General features: G+C 28.9%; 1 protein-coding gene across 1 annotated transcript; it reads right to left on the bottom strand.

The window, feature by feature from the left end:
- Window positions 1-2,575: 2,575 nt before the first annotated feature.
- LOC107921218 (chaperone protein dnaJ 6) lies at window positions 2,576-4,907 on the bottom strand. The gene is made up of 8 exons (XM_016851097.2): window positions 4,539-4,907; window positions 4,147-4,245; window positions 3,932-4,033; window positions 3,640-3,699; window positions 3,442-3,548; window positions 3,271-3,353; window positions 3,079-3,169; window positions 2,576-2,985 (listed from the first exon to the last, which is right to left on the bottom strand). The coding sequence occupies exons 1-8, from the start codon at window positions 4,632-4,634 to the stop codon at window positions 2,781-2,783; spliced, it is 843 nt and encodes a 280-aa protein (XP_016706586.2). The 5' UTR covers window positions 4,635-4,907; the 3' UTR covers window positions 2,576-2,780.
- Between the last annotated feature and the right edge of the window lie 9,178 nt (window positions 4,908-14,085).

Genomic DNA, 14,085 nt, shown 5'->3' with positions numbered 1-14,085 from the left:
ATAAAATATTACAAACAATATATTTACAAATATTATAGAAATATAGTGAGCCAAAAATGATTTACTAAATTATGACCTTTAGAATGTATATATATGTTGTTGTCATTGTTTTTTTGTGTAGAAATTCTCATGAGTGAAGCCATTTGTCCAGGTATGAAGATTTATTTAAAAAATAGGAATATTTGGATAAAATGTAAAACTCGAAAATAGGTTTAGATAAAATTTAAGACTAGTTTTCTATATGAGACGAGTCTTGGGTAAAATTCTTTTAGCCCGAGTCCGATCCTACCTTGCCCGGATATATTATGCTATAAAAATATTATATTAATTATGTATGTTAAATAATAATTATATATTTTTGTATTTATATTAAATCACTAAGCCAATAACAATTAAACTCATTGCCCAAAACCTAAAAAAAAATACCAAACTAAATAACCCAACCTAAAATATAAAATTTTAAAAATTATATTTAATACAATAAAATATTTATTATATTTATTTTAATATTTTTAATACATTTAGTGTATTATATTTTTTTAAAAAAATTATCTTTAAATAAAAATTAATCTAAAAATAAATAAATATGGGCGGGTAAAGTCGGGCCCATATTTATTTTTCTTAGATTGGGTCAGAATTGAATAACAAAGTAAATCTATTTTTTAAGTTGGACTCGAACTTAAAAAATAAATCTAAATACGACATAGGTCCAACCCGACCATAAGCACCTTGGTGATACGTGTTGTTTATATATATATATTATTTTGTGTTTATTGTCCTTTTTTTCTACTTGCACTAGTTGTTCATCTTGATTTTATGTTCTTATGTGTTTTTTATAGATAAATTTATTTTGTGCATTATTGTTTCATTAATTTTTTTATTTATTTATTTCTATGTTTTGGAGTTATTTTATCTTCTTATCATGACATGTGTTAACTATTGTTGACAATTTTTTGCCTTTTTATTTTTTGCTAAATCTTTTGTATTTAATTTTTTTTTTCATTTGGTGATGTGTATTCTTGGACGTTAAAAGAAATAAATGAAGAAAATGACTAGTGATAATTGATAGAGATGTAGAGAGAGGTGTGTGAGAATATTTATGAGATGAGAGAGAGAGAGAGAAAAAAAAGAGCTATGTTTATGAGATAATGGAATTAAAAATATAAAATTTTGAAAATTATTAAATATAATATTAAATATATATTATTAAATTTAAACTATATTAGCACATATTATAAACACTAGAAATCTTATCATACGTATACAATATACAATGAATGATGAAAAATATGGTTTAGAACAAATTAATAATAACAAATGAATATATACGATATTAAAATAGGAAAAAAAATTAAAATCTCATTACATAAGTATGTGTGTGGAAATATTAAAACATATTATAAATATTATATACTATTAAAATAGTTTAAATATTATCCACAATATTAATAGAGATGGAGAAGGAGAGGAACAGTGTCAAAAGAAACTGGTTCACCCATTCTAGGACCAAGAACTAGATAAGTAGAGGGGCTCAAGATGCATGCTTAGCGTATTAGGGTTTCGAGTGGAGAAGAATCCCCCTACTAAATGATATATTGGGATATTTATAGGAAATGTAAGGGCCCAATGGAGGGCTCAATCAAATCCAATTTGGTAGGGATATAACAATAGTCCCCCTTAGTCGAGAGGTAAGTTATAAAGTGACCATACCTCGAGACCACATGCAAGTTACCTAGTAAATGATAGTTGTTACAAATAAAGTAATGGATGGAAGTTACAAATAACTTACCCAAAAAATTTGTTTGTATTTTGATGAAGAGTACAAATATTGGCCCAATGACCCAAACATACAATGCTTTGAGAGGCTTTTGAAATTCATGCACAATCTTTTTAATAATGTGTTTGCTGATGGTATGTCTATTCATAGTTATTTGTATAAATTGTGATTTATTATTTAACAAGTGGTATGTCCATTGACTCCACAATTCAAAAACATATAATGCATATTCAAGTGACGCAATTGTTAATTAGTGAATTCGGATTTATAGAATGGATATGAGTCGTATGTATATCGCAGATGCAATTAATGAAAATGTAAAATAGAAGATATTTAAACCATTCATTGGCAATATAAAATGTAAAAGGTATGACGTTGATGTAAGAAATGTGCACTATCTATTGATAATATAAAACGTAAGCAATATAAAACCGTTCATTGATGATATAAAATGCAAGTAGTACAAACCATCCATTGACGAAATAAAATAGAAGCGTAGTAAAGGTGATAAAAAATATATAAATGTAGACTATCCGCTTTGAAATATATATTCATTGGTTATATAAAACAAAACAAAAATGTGCATTATCCTTTACATAAGAAATGCATAATGTCTATTAAAATGTGGGCGAGAGGATTATTTACTGTTATAAATAATGATAGCGAATGTAGCTTATGACCTTAGTTTTTGAGAAGTAATATTGAATAAATATTTAAGAAATGATAACGGGTATGGCAACCCGCCCAAGTTGTTAAGGGGTGTGGCAACCCAATCAGTAAACACAAGGATGATGGGTGTGACGACTAGACAAGGTTGTGTTGTATAGTTAAAGCAGGCATGTTCATTACAAAGTAGATGACCCAAGGCAAATGCAAATGACTGTAACTAGAACACAAGGAAACATTCCATGTTTGTTTAGATAATTAAGACAAGTTAGCATTTTCCACAATTCTCGCCATATTCATCGTTTTAACAGAAACAACACTAGAATAAGGCCTGATGTCACTCGTGCTTTGATTTGTTGGAGGCCTTTCGACTTTCAACTTTCCTCCTTGCAGCTTCAAATTCTTCCTCAGTAGGCTCAGAATCTGCATTACCCCCGTACTTGGACACCAATGTTGAAAACATGGAATCAAACCGGTCTTTCCTCTCATTTCTGAGCTGAGATATAATTGCAAGTAGATCTGATTCTGATTGTTTAACGGACCTGTTCAACACCAGTGAGAAAAAGGGAAATAATTTAACAGCAAAGTTGATTTATAGCTTTAAATGCAAGGAAAAGACCCAGCACAAGACTCACTTCTCCTTCCTTCTCAATGGACTGGTCGGTGGCTTCATTTCAGATACTTTGTTCGCCCATTTCCTGTAGGCTTTTGTTTCTTTCAGTTCCCCTAATAGCAAAAGAAAAAATGAAAATGGTATCACGGAAAAATCATCCATCAACTGAAAGCTGCAAGAACCAGGTAATAACTAAGCTCAAACAAAGGCTCACCGGCAGCTATTGCTTCATCAAGCAAATCCTTGAAACGGTGTGAATCAAGCTTAGGATCTGAACAAAGCATTGAACAGAAAAGCCTGTTGAGGGGACAAAAGATCAAATTTAATCAGGACAGGCTAAAGGGACAGAACACATACAGAGACATATACAAATTGCATCTCTTACTTATTCATATTGCCCTTGCACTTCTTATAAAGATCAAATAAATCTTTCTTCTCTGAGTCAGATCCCCTATAGTTCACTTCAAACTCTTCAATATCAGCCTCAGTGACCTGAGATTGATTAAACCGTCATGATTTTAATGGACTAAAAGCCAATGTTCTAATGACATAAAAGGGGAGAAAAGTCAACAAAAGTTGCAACCTTTTTATACATAGCCCTGAAAAAGGTTTTCAAATTCTCAACAACATCTCCAGCAAGGTCCTGATCAACAAATAACAGAGAAAAGAGTTCAAAAAAGCTCAATTGATAAGGGAATAAACTGGACGAGATGGGCAAGTTAAATTGAATTGTTTGTAATAACAATGGTAAGCCCTGTCCGACACAACTATGCTCAATTTCACTTAAAATATTCCACTGAACGAGTGTCAGACATAAAGACTTGAAGCAAAATGAAGAGTCAGAACAACATAATCCTGAACTACACTTTACTCACAGCATCATCGACGCAACCAGTTTGGTCATAGACAGCTCGTTTCTCCTCATCACCGAGAATGGATATCACCTTTTGCAATTGCTGAAATTTCTCTTTAGCTTCCTGTATAGATGAATGGAATCAAAATTTACCCTTATATTCTTCCATGAAAAATCCCACACATATATAGAAAACGAAACCTAAATTCAGAATACAAATTAACTTGAGGCTTTTACCTCATCACCAGGATTTTTATCAGGATGTAGTCTCAAGGCCAACTTATAATATGCTTTCTTAATCTCCTGCTGAGATGCCGTCTTTGCAACATTGAGAACCTACAAGCAATCCGTCGTTATTAAGCATCTTTGCTCAAATTTTTCATGGAAATGCCAATGGAACGATGCAATGAAAGCCACATCGAACCCACAATAAAATTGAAATCCTTGGTGGATACATAATTTAACCATTTCATTTGACTTGTTAATTCCAATCTAGGGCCAACAAATTACTTCACTAGAAAAGAATAAAATGAAAGAAACACTAGCTCCGTCGCAGCCAAAAATAACAGATAAACCCTAAATTCCAAACCCAAATAATGAAAAAATCAATGAAAAAATCCTAGAAATACCTCGTATAAGCTCTTTTCATTTGAAGAAGAGTGATTTTCCACCTCTACTTCCTCTTCTTCATCGCGTGAAACCCCAAAGTTCTTTCTCTTTCCCATTTTTAGCCCAAATTTAACAAAATAACAATTTTAAGTATTCTGAGTTTTAAAGTTCTTCTTTTTTTCGTCTCTTAAGCCAGAAGAAAGGAACTTTGGGTCTGGGAAGATTTTTGGTTTCTGAATTTATAGCGTAGGTTTTAGAATTTGATTCCTTCCCGCCATTTGGGTCTTTGCTTTCCCCATTTTCCCGCCAGTTGATCATATGCTGTGGACTGAGCTTAGGTAAAGGTCGATAAGAACACTGTATTGGCGCCGTTGATAGCAGATTGGATCCACATGACTGATGAACTTTCAACATGGCCCAAACTTCTTCTTCTTCTTTTTTTTTTTTTTTTTACGTTTATAATTAAATCACCCCAAATATTAAACAAACACATTTAAATTATTACTAAATTTACATTTTAGTCTTTCAACTTTAAAAAATTATAAAATACTCATTAAATTATTTGAAAGTTTTCATTAAATCATTATACTATTCAAAAAATTTTATTTAAGTCACTTGGTTGTTAAGGTCTTTTTAAGCTTGATTAAAGAGCTTTAAGTGACAATTTGACTATCAGTACGGCGAATTAATACCCATTGACGAATGAAAAAACATACATTAGATCCAAGTCGATCTAATGATCGATGTCAAATATCAAAGAATAAAGTTGTTTAAATTTTCATTTGTAGATTGGTGATGTTTAAAGTTGTTTCATAAATAAAAACTGAACTTTAGAAAAGAATTAGAATGAGAGGTTTTGATTGGTAAAAGTGATCCGAGTAAAAAATGTCATACAACAACGATTTTAACAAGTTAGTGACTTAAATAAAAACTTTTGAATAGTTCAATACCATTTTATAACTTTTTAAAGTTAAATAACTCAGATGTAAACTTACTAATAATTGAGATACCTTGACTGAATTTACCAAATAGTATATCATTGTTAACTCTTGTTTTTTCTTTGGAATACCAACTCTCAAACTTTGAACCTTGATGCAAATGCCTAAACACATAGCCTTCATTGACAAGGGAGAGACGGTAAATCATTGTTAACTTGCATACATTCCATATATAATTCCAACCATATAATGGATTTTTAAGGTGAACACTCAAACCATTAAATCAGAAGCTAAAGCTATACCCTTAGAATTTTTATTATCTTATCTTTTAATCTTTTTTACTTTTTCTAATATAGTTAATTTAAAAGTCACGTGTTTTTACTTTTTCTAATATTCTTGTCCGTTACAACACCTTTAATACATATTTTTGTTTCCTCTAATTTAAAGATGGGAAATGAGAATGGATTATGAATAAAAAAAAATCTATATAAAAGAAATCGCACTATAATTATTGTCACTAGAAGTATTTGTAGGTCGGATTGAATTTAAGTATAATATTAATACACTTTATGTTTGTTTTAACTCAACTCAATTAGGAATATGAGTCTAAAATTTTGCTCAAACTCGACAATATTTATAAATGGTCAACCCAAATCTATTTTAGGCTGATCCTTATTTCTTTTATAAATTTTTAAAAAACTTATATAAATATTAATTTAATATCTAATAATTTTATATATTTTTAATTTATTAAAATTTTATATACATGCATCTTGATTTTTTAAATATTTATATTACTGTATTATATATTTGATGGACCATCAGTGAATAATAATATAATACACCACCATTAAAATTAGACAAAAAAAATATGAGGATTTATAAATAAATACTAATAATTTTATTTAAAGTTAGTTAACCATTAATCCTAACTATCATTAATAAATATTAATAACTCTCAAATTTAGGATATTGGGTTTAAGGTTTCAAGTTTAGGTTTAAGAGTTTTAGCATTTATGCATAATTAATTATTATATAATTATTTTTTTAAAAATTTATTAATATTTATTTATATGTTAAAATATGCTATAAGTCCTTGTACTTTTTTAAAATTAGGAATTTAGTCATTGTACTTTTATCTCATGGAATTTAGTCTTTCTACTTTTCAGATTTCAAAATTTAGGTCCAATTGTTAACACTGTCAATTTTTTTATTAAATTTGTTGGTATGAAGTTTTTGAAATAAAAAAAAATCATTTAGTAGCCATGTAATTAAAAAATAACATTAAATTTAACAAAAAAAAAAATTAATAGTGTTAACAGTTGGACTTGAATTTTGAAATCTGAAAAGTGGGACTAAAATCCACAAAATAAAACTACAAGGACTAGATTCCTATTTTTCAAAAAGTACAAGGACTTGTAGCACATTTTAACCTTATTTAAAAGCCTTCCATTATTTTTTTTGTTTTATTCAATGATGGGATGTTATGTTATTATTCATTGATGATGCATGAGATTTATGTATTGACAATGTATCAAATATTATCCCATTATATATTATTATAGGTTTAGTTTTTAACACCCCGCTCCCGACTTGATCTCCAAATCTGAGACATGAGATGTCACATTCGTTATCCAAGCAACTACAATGTCATTTCAACATTTCGTGATATAAATTATACAAACAATTAAATATTATATCTTCCAAAAATATTATTTAATCAAATTCGCATCATGAGTAAGCTTATGAAAGCTCTCATACTAATCCAACGATGAATGAGGGATTAAAGTGTAAGAATTACATAATTTAAGGGGTAATGTTGCGACATTAAAGACAAGAAATTGACATTTCAACTTCAATAGGGGAACGTCGCAACCTTGAGGACAGGGGATTCGATGTCGTGACCTCAGTAGGGGAGAATCACGACTATGAAAACAGAAGCTCGATGTCGCGACACTGATAAATGAGTGTCATGACTCTAAAGGCAATTTCCCCCAAATTTTTACATAATTCTTCTCCAATTTGCCAAGTACAAATATCAAAGGGTCAATGTGACCCAATAACTCAACAACAATGCAAATTAGGCATTAGTTTAAATACCAAATTACCTTCCTTGACACATTAAGCATCTATTAATATGTGATTGCAAATACATAATACTTTCATTTACTCGACCAACAAGGAACAACTCCATCACAAGTATAACATGACCAAATTGATATGTAAACATTAACTCACTAGAAATATATATATACTTAACATCAAACTCATGCAGACATGCTTAAAATGTAAGCCTTTCTATCAAATGTACCAATATGGCTGAATTTAAGAACCAACAAATGTTAGGTACATGCCACTTGCAATTAACATAACAAAATGTACGAATTTTCTAAGTCAAAAATTGATTTTGGATGCTTTTAATCACCTTGTGACTTCGAAAGCTACAATACTTGTGCATGGACCATATGTTGAGCAATACGGCTCAGTAGTACTGTCATGATTTAAATAAATAATAAATAGAAACAATATATCAATTCAATCACGATTCATCTATCAACTAAATCAATTTTCATTTTCATGTCTAAATTGCATAGCCTGATACCACAATTCATTTGACATTTTATTCATAAACATGTAATTTATTTTATCATTGTTTCTCAATTTCATATATGGCATAGCATACTAGAAATCCATTCATTTATTATTTCTATCTTGAATCCATAGATTCATTTCGTATCCTTATTGCCCTCAGGGCTCTTTTTAATTGGTTCGCATGATCTTTCAGATGCTATCTTTTATTACTTTAAAAGTAACATACAAGATACAACATTCAATATTGATATTGATATTTCATGTTAAATATCATATAACGTGGTATGTGTCATAATCTCTATTAACTGGTGACAGACTCAAGACGGATACATGGATCATCTACCCATCACACCAATATATTTGGCACCTAAGGGTGTTCAAACTTCGGTTAAAATCGAATTAGCAGACCGAATAAATCTAATTTGGTTAATCGGTCAGTTAACTGATCTAATTCGGTCAGAAGTCGGTTAAAGGTTTTTTGGAATTTCGGTTAATAATTAATTCGGTTTGAAATCGGGTAATTAATCGAATTAACCGTGCTTAATAAATAATATTATATATTATATGTATTAGGTTATTACTAATTAGATTAATTTGGTCAAATAAACATTATCAATTTATTTTTTTATATGTTTTATAATTGTTTTAACAAAAAAAAATAGAACACATAAATTTCAGTTAATGATTTTTGAAAAAAATTTGGTTCGATTAATAGTTAAAGGAATAAAAAGTTTGGTTAATACTAGTTCAGTTCAGCATGTTTGAAGTATAATTTGTGCTGCGTGCCTCATCGGTATGAACCGAAGTAAAATGTGCTTTGCACCTCATAAGAGTCCGAAGTATAGTATGCACTTCACGCCTTATCAATATAAATTGAAGTATACCTGTACACTAATCCTAAGGCATGCCAACTATATCCAACTTTGCCCAAGATAGTTAATAAGGTAATCAATGTTCCAAACCTCTCTCTCTCTCTCAATATATATATTCATAATCACATATCATAGTTTCATATAATACTCATTTACACCATGTTCATCTCAATTCAATTCAGAACATGTAACACCCCCTAACCCTATACCGTCGCCGGTACAGGATTACGGAGTAGTACCGGTCACTATAGTTCAAACATAAACAATACAGAAATAATTATTAAGTATTTTGGAAATTTGTCTTACTGTCCCATTTATGGGCCCTCGAGACCCAAAATAGAGATTAGAAACTATTCAGGACCCAATTGAAAGCTCATGAATTTATTTTTTTCGTAAAATTTCAAAATTTTATCTATGAACAGTACTTACAAACCCGTGTGGATTTATTTTTAATTCGAACCTAGTGCAGTTGTCATACGGCTAGGGCACATGCCCGTGTGCTTTGGCCGTGTGCCTCACATGGCTGGGACACGCGCCCGTGTCTCTGCCCGTGTGGCAATACTTGGGCATTCTGTTTTACAACACTTAAGGTGTAGGGGACACACGGTCTAACAACATGCCCATGTGCCAAGCCGTGTGGACTCAAAATGAGCCTTATACCTCAAGGTTACCAACCCTGCAAATTTTAAACCACAAGCAACATAATTTCTAATCTTTTAACTTACTCAAATTATGATCTAACACATCTAAAGCATATTAATTTGACCAAAATAACATCCAATCAATATACCCTCATTGGTACCACAATTTATATCAACCATCATTGCAATAAAACACTAATTAAGCTTATTTATGCTTATACCCGAATCTGCATCTTTCATACCAAACTTAATTAAGTTATAGACTCAACCATTATCATTTATAACAACATTTACAATAACTTTCCAAAATGACCACTTTTGACATCCTAGGTACATGCCATTACCAATAATAAACATACTTCTCCACTTACAGTTTGGGATCGGCCTGGGATGTTGATTCAACGATCTGCCTTTAACTTATCCTGCACACGGAAACAAATCATACGCGGAGTATGAACTCAGTGGTATTTCTATAATCTGAACACTTAATAACATGATATACACTTAAAATCATATAATGATCATAAATGTCCATTATTCATTTCATGGATAAATTCTTTATAACTCATTCAATCTTTATCATCTATTAACCCAATTAACTTTTCAAAATAAATTCACAAATAATTTAAAATAATAATATTTTCCATTCATATGTCTCACTTATACTTCTATTCACTATTCAATTTCAGTAAATAATATTCAACTATTACATTTCATTCAGTAACCCGTATAATCCAAGCTCAATATCAGTTAATATTTTTCAGTGTCACTCAATTTATCAGTTTCATTTAGTAACATTCAATCATTCAGTAGCAATTAGTTATTCAGTAACAATCATTTGCTCAGTAGCAATCAGTTATTCAGTAACGATCAGTTATTCAGTAACGATCAATTATTCAATAACAATCAGTCATTCAGTACTTTTATTTACCCCTATTAACATGACTCGAATACTGACGGATACACGGATCCAACCATCACACCAGTACAGTACAGCACATAGTGCCTCATCGGCCAAGCCGAAGTAAACAGTAACAGCAACAGCAACAGTACGGTACTAAGTACCTCATCGAAATTAATTCGGAACAGTAACAATACGACACTTATAGTGCCTCATCGACTCAAGGTCGAAGTATCCCTAAACGCTTCTAATCCTATAGCATGCCAACTATATCCGACTTAGCCTGATACTGTTAATAGAGTTTTAATAAATTTTCAATTTTCAATCAATATACATTTCAATTAATCACATAAATTAATAATTCAATACAATTCAATTTACTTTTTATTAACATATATTCAAATTCCATATCAATCACACATATATCCATATAAATTCAATAAATTTATCACATACCAAATCAATCCATTTCAATTGTAAAACACAATACAATTAATTCTCACCTTAATTAGTTACCGTAACATTTAATCAAATTACAACAATTAATAATTAAATTTACTTTTTAATTTCAACCAATATTCACTCCAATTCAAAAATCATCTCTATGCACTTACCATACATATTAAATAATAATTTCAACAATTAAATATTAAGTTCGGATTATAGAAATACAAATCGTAATTTCCGAGCTAACCCTCGTTGTCTTTGCCTTGTCCTTTCTTGGCCGAGGTTTCCGACACAATGTTAGCTACAGAAATTAAAACAATTAAATATTATCAATACACTACCTATTCAATTTCACATTGAATATTTCAATTTTTATTCAACTTTTGTCTAAATTCCAATTTAGTCCCTAAACGGAGACTAACTTTTATTCTTCACATTTAGCTCAATATTTTCATTCAATTTTCACTTTAGACTAATTTCAACTTTCTAATTTGACCATAAAACCATAATTTTGAAATTATTTCAATTTAGTCCCTACTATTCAAAACTTATGATTTATTTTACAATTCAATCCTTATTTCACTTCTAACTTGAAATTCTACCAATTTAACCCCTAATTCTTCAATTTATTCAACATGAACAATATTTAAAAATCTAATATCTTTCAAAATTTCTACTTAAAACAAGTAGTATTTATCTCTAGGATTCTAAAAATATCAAAATCATAAGAAAATGGACTAAATTGACTTACCAATTAAGCTTCAAACTCTAAAACCACCATTTCTCCCTTTTTTTTTTCCTTCTCTGTTTCGTTTCATGTTCTGTTTCCTTTTTCATTTCTTTTGATTCTTTTTCATTTATTTACTACATATATATAACAATAATAATAATAACTATAATAAATATTTTTTAATAACAAATATTTATTTTACATTTGTATACTATTATCACCGTACACTTGTCTTTCTTTTATTTATTCTATATAATTTAATATTTTAATATAGTAAAAATCTATTTACTTAAATAAAAAGTAATTAAATAAATATATCACAATTGTACAAATATAATTATTACACATGTATATTTTTATTACCATACATTTGTCTTTACTTTAATTTATTTTATAATATAATAACAATTTAATTAAAATAAAATTAATAAATATCAAATATAAAACCATAATAATAAATAATAATAATAATAATTTAATATACATATTTATGCATAAAAATCAAAAAATTTTATGCATTTGCCGCCTCACTTAGGACAAATGGCATAATTCCATTTTGGTCCTTTTTATTTTCTTTTAATCTACAATTAAACTTTCACACTTTATTCAATTTAGTTCTTTTTCCTTATTACTCTTAATTAAGCTAATTTCACTTAATTAAAGCTTAATTAACCACTCAATTAACTTCATAAATAGTTTTAATAAATATTTAAGAATCCATTTTTCAGAAACAGAGACCCGAAAATATATTTTTCGATAACCGTAAAATTTGAGTCGTTACAGAACATCCATATCATCATATAAAAATCGAATCATGAGACAAGTAAGTTGTAACAAGACATATATATTGAATTCAAATCATGAAAGTACAAAATGTATCAGCTACTCGTCTACAACTCTCGCCTTTCCTTTCTCTCGGGACGACTCGACGTTGTCTTTAGCTATGTTCGATAATTCATGTATAGAAACAATATTAGTTTTCACCCTATCACATGAAAATCACATAATCAAACATAGTTTGCATTTCATTCATTTTAGTCGCTATATCTAAAATACTCATATTGTTTAATATTTAACATCGAATCAAAATCTAATTTCACATTCTCCCATTAAGGACCTTATATTTCTAATCTACAACATAAATTTTCAACAATTTTTAATTTATTCAATTCAATCCCTAATGTCTCAAAACTACTAAATAGCTTAATTGAATTTCAAATGAATTCCTGTTATAGAAAATTTAATAAAACAATTAAAAAAAGTGGATGAAAATACAAGAGAATTTTTCTTGTCTTTTTTTTTTATTTCACTCAGGTAAAGATTCTATTTATAATTTATAATTAACATTCAATGCAATACCATAAATGAAGCTTACTTAAGTGCTTCATTAACTCATTTATTAAACATTGCATAATGAATGAGAAGTTTTACCTCATAAATGAGGGGGATTAAAATATGGACATTCACATTTATTTATAACAATTCCAACACTTTTTTCTACTTTTCAACTTAGTCCTAATAATTGACAAATCTAAAGCATTGGTAAGCTCAATCAAACTTAGATGATCATAAAAACATAAAAAAATTCAAAGAAAATACTTAAGTACCTTAAAGAATTTTGGACCAATTTGTAAAAAAAAAAACAAAAAACAAAAGAGAAAATTCTTTCTTTCTCTTCCTATTTGGACGGTACAAGATTTTTTCTCTCCACTACTTGATATTTATACTAAGATTGATGTTTTAATTAACTTAATTAATCACGATCAATTTACTAAATTAAGACATATACTTCTTTATTAATTATGATTATGGAACTAAGTGGATATTATCATCATTTTCCACTATCTCATAAGTAACTATGGTTTAATAACCATTTAGGTCCCTTGGTTAATTACCAATTAGGTCCTCAAGCATTTTTTAAATTACAATTTAATAACTATTGAACTTTTACAATTTAATCCATATACTTTAATTAATGATTTTCTTGATTTAATTATTTACCCTTCTTTAATATATTTTCGTACTAACTCTTCAAATCCTTCTTTCCACATTTTCATCAAGTTGATTTTCTGAACTCAAAAACATATTCTTTAACACCGTCTAAAATTGAGTTAGTATAAATTTTTATATGTTATAAATTATATTCAAATTCAAGCACGACCCATATATTAACCAAGTTTAATTTTCCAATTAAAATTTATTTTTTAAACTTTAACATTTTTTTTCTTGGGTGACCTTTGAACTTACGAAAATATCTAATTCATGGATATATCTAATATTCATACAATTATGATAAGACCCAAAATGGAAAGATATTAGGGCTCGGATACGTCCCAAAATAGAAAAGCCAGATTCATCTCAAAATTCCAAAATGATCCATTCCTTCCTAAACCAAAAAGTAATACGATAAACATATAACCAAGGGCAGAACTGTAAACGTAGCCTT

This window comes from Gossypium hirsutum, chromosome A01 (genome assembly GCF_007990345.1).
Source record: "Gossypium hirsutum isolate 1008001.06 chromosome A01, Gossypium_hirsutum_v2.1, whole genome shotgun sequence".
Lineage (NCBI taxonomy): Eukaryota > Viridiplantae > Streptophyta > Magnoliopsida > Malvales > Malvaceae > Gossypium > Gossypium hirsutum.
This window is presented reverse-complemented; position numbering and strand designations above follow the sequence as displayed.

What these genes read in the sequence shown, in the direction of transcription:
- LOC107921218 (XM_016851097.2), bottom strand. Translation starts at nt 4,634, where the DNA reads ATGGGAAAGAGAAAGAACTTTGGGGTTTCACGCGATGAAGAAGAGGAA. An exon ending in ATAAAAATCCTGGTGATGAG is followed by an intron (nt 4,034 to 4,146) that starts GTAAAAGCCTCA and finishes TCATCTATACAG; the next exon opens with GAAGCTAAAGAGAAATTTCA. An exon ending in CTGGTTGCGTCGATGATGCT is followed by an intron (nt 3,700 to 3,931) that starts GTGAGTAAAGTG and finishes TTTGTTGATCAG; the next exon opens with GACCTTGCTGGAGATGTTGT.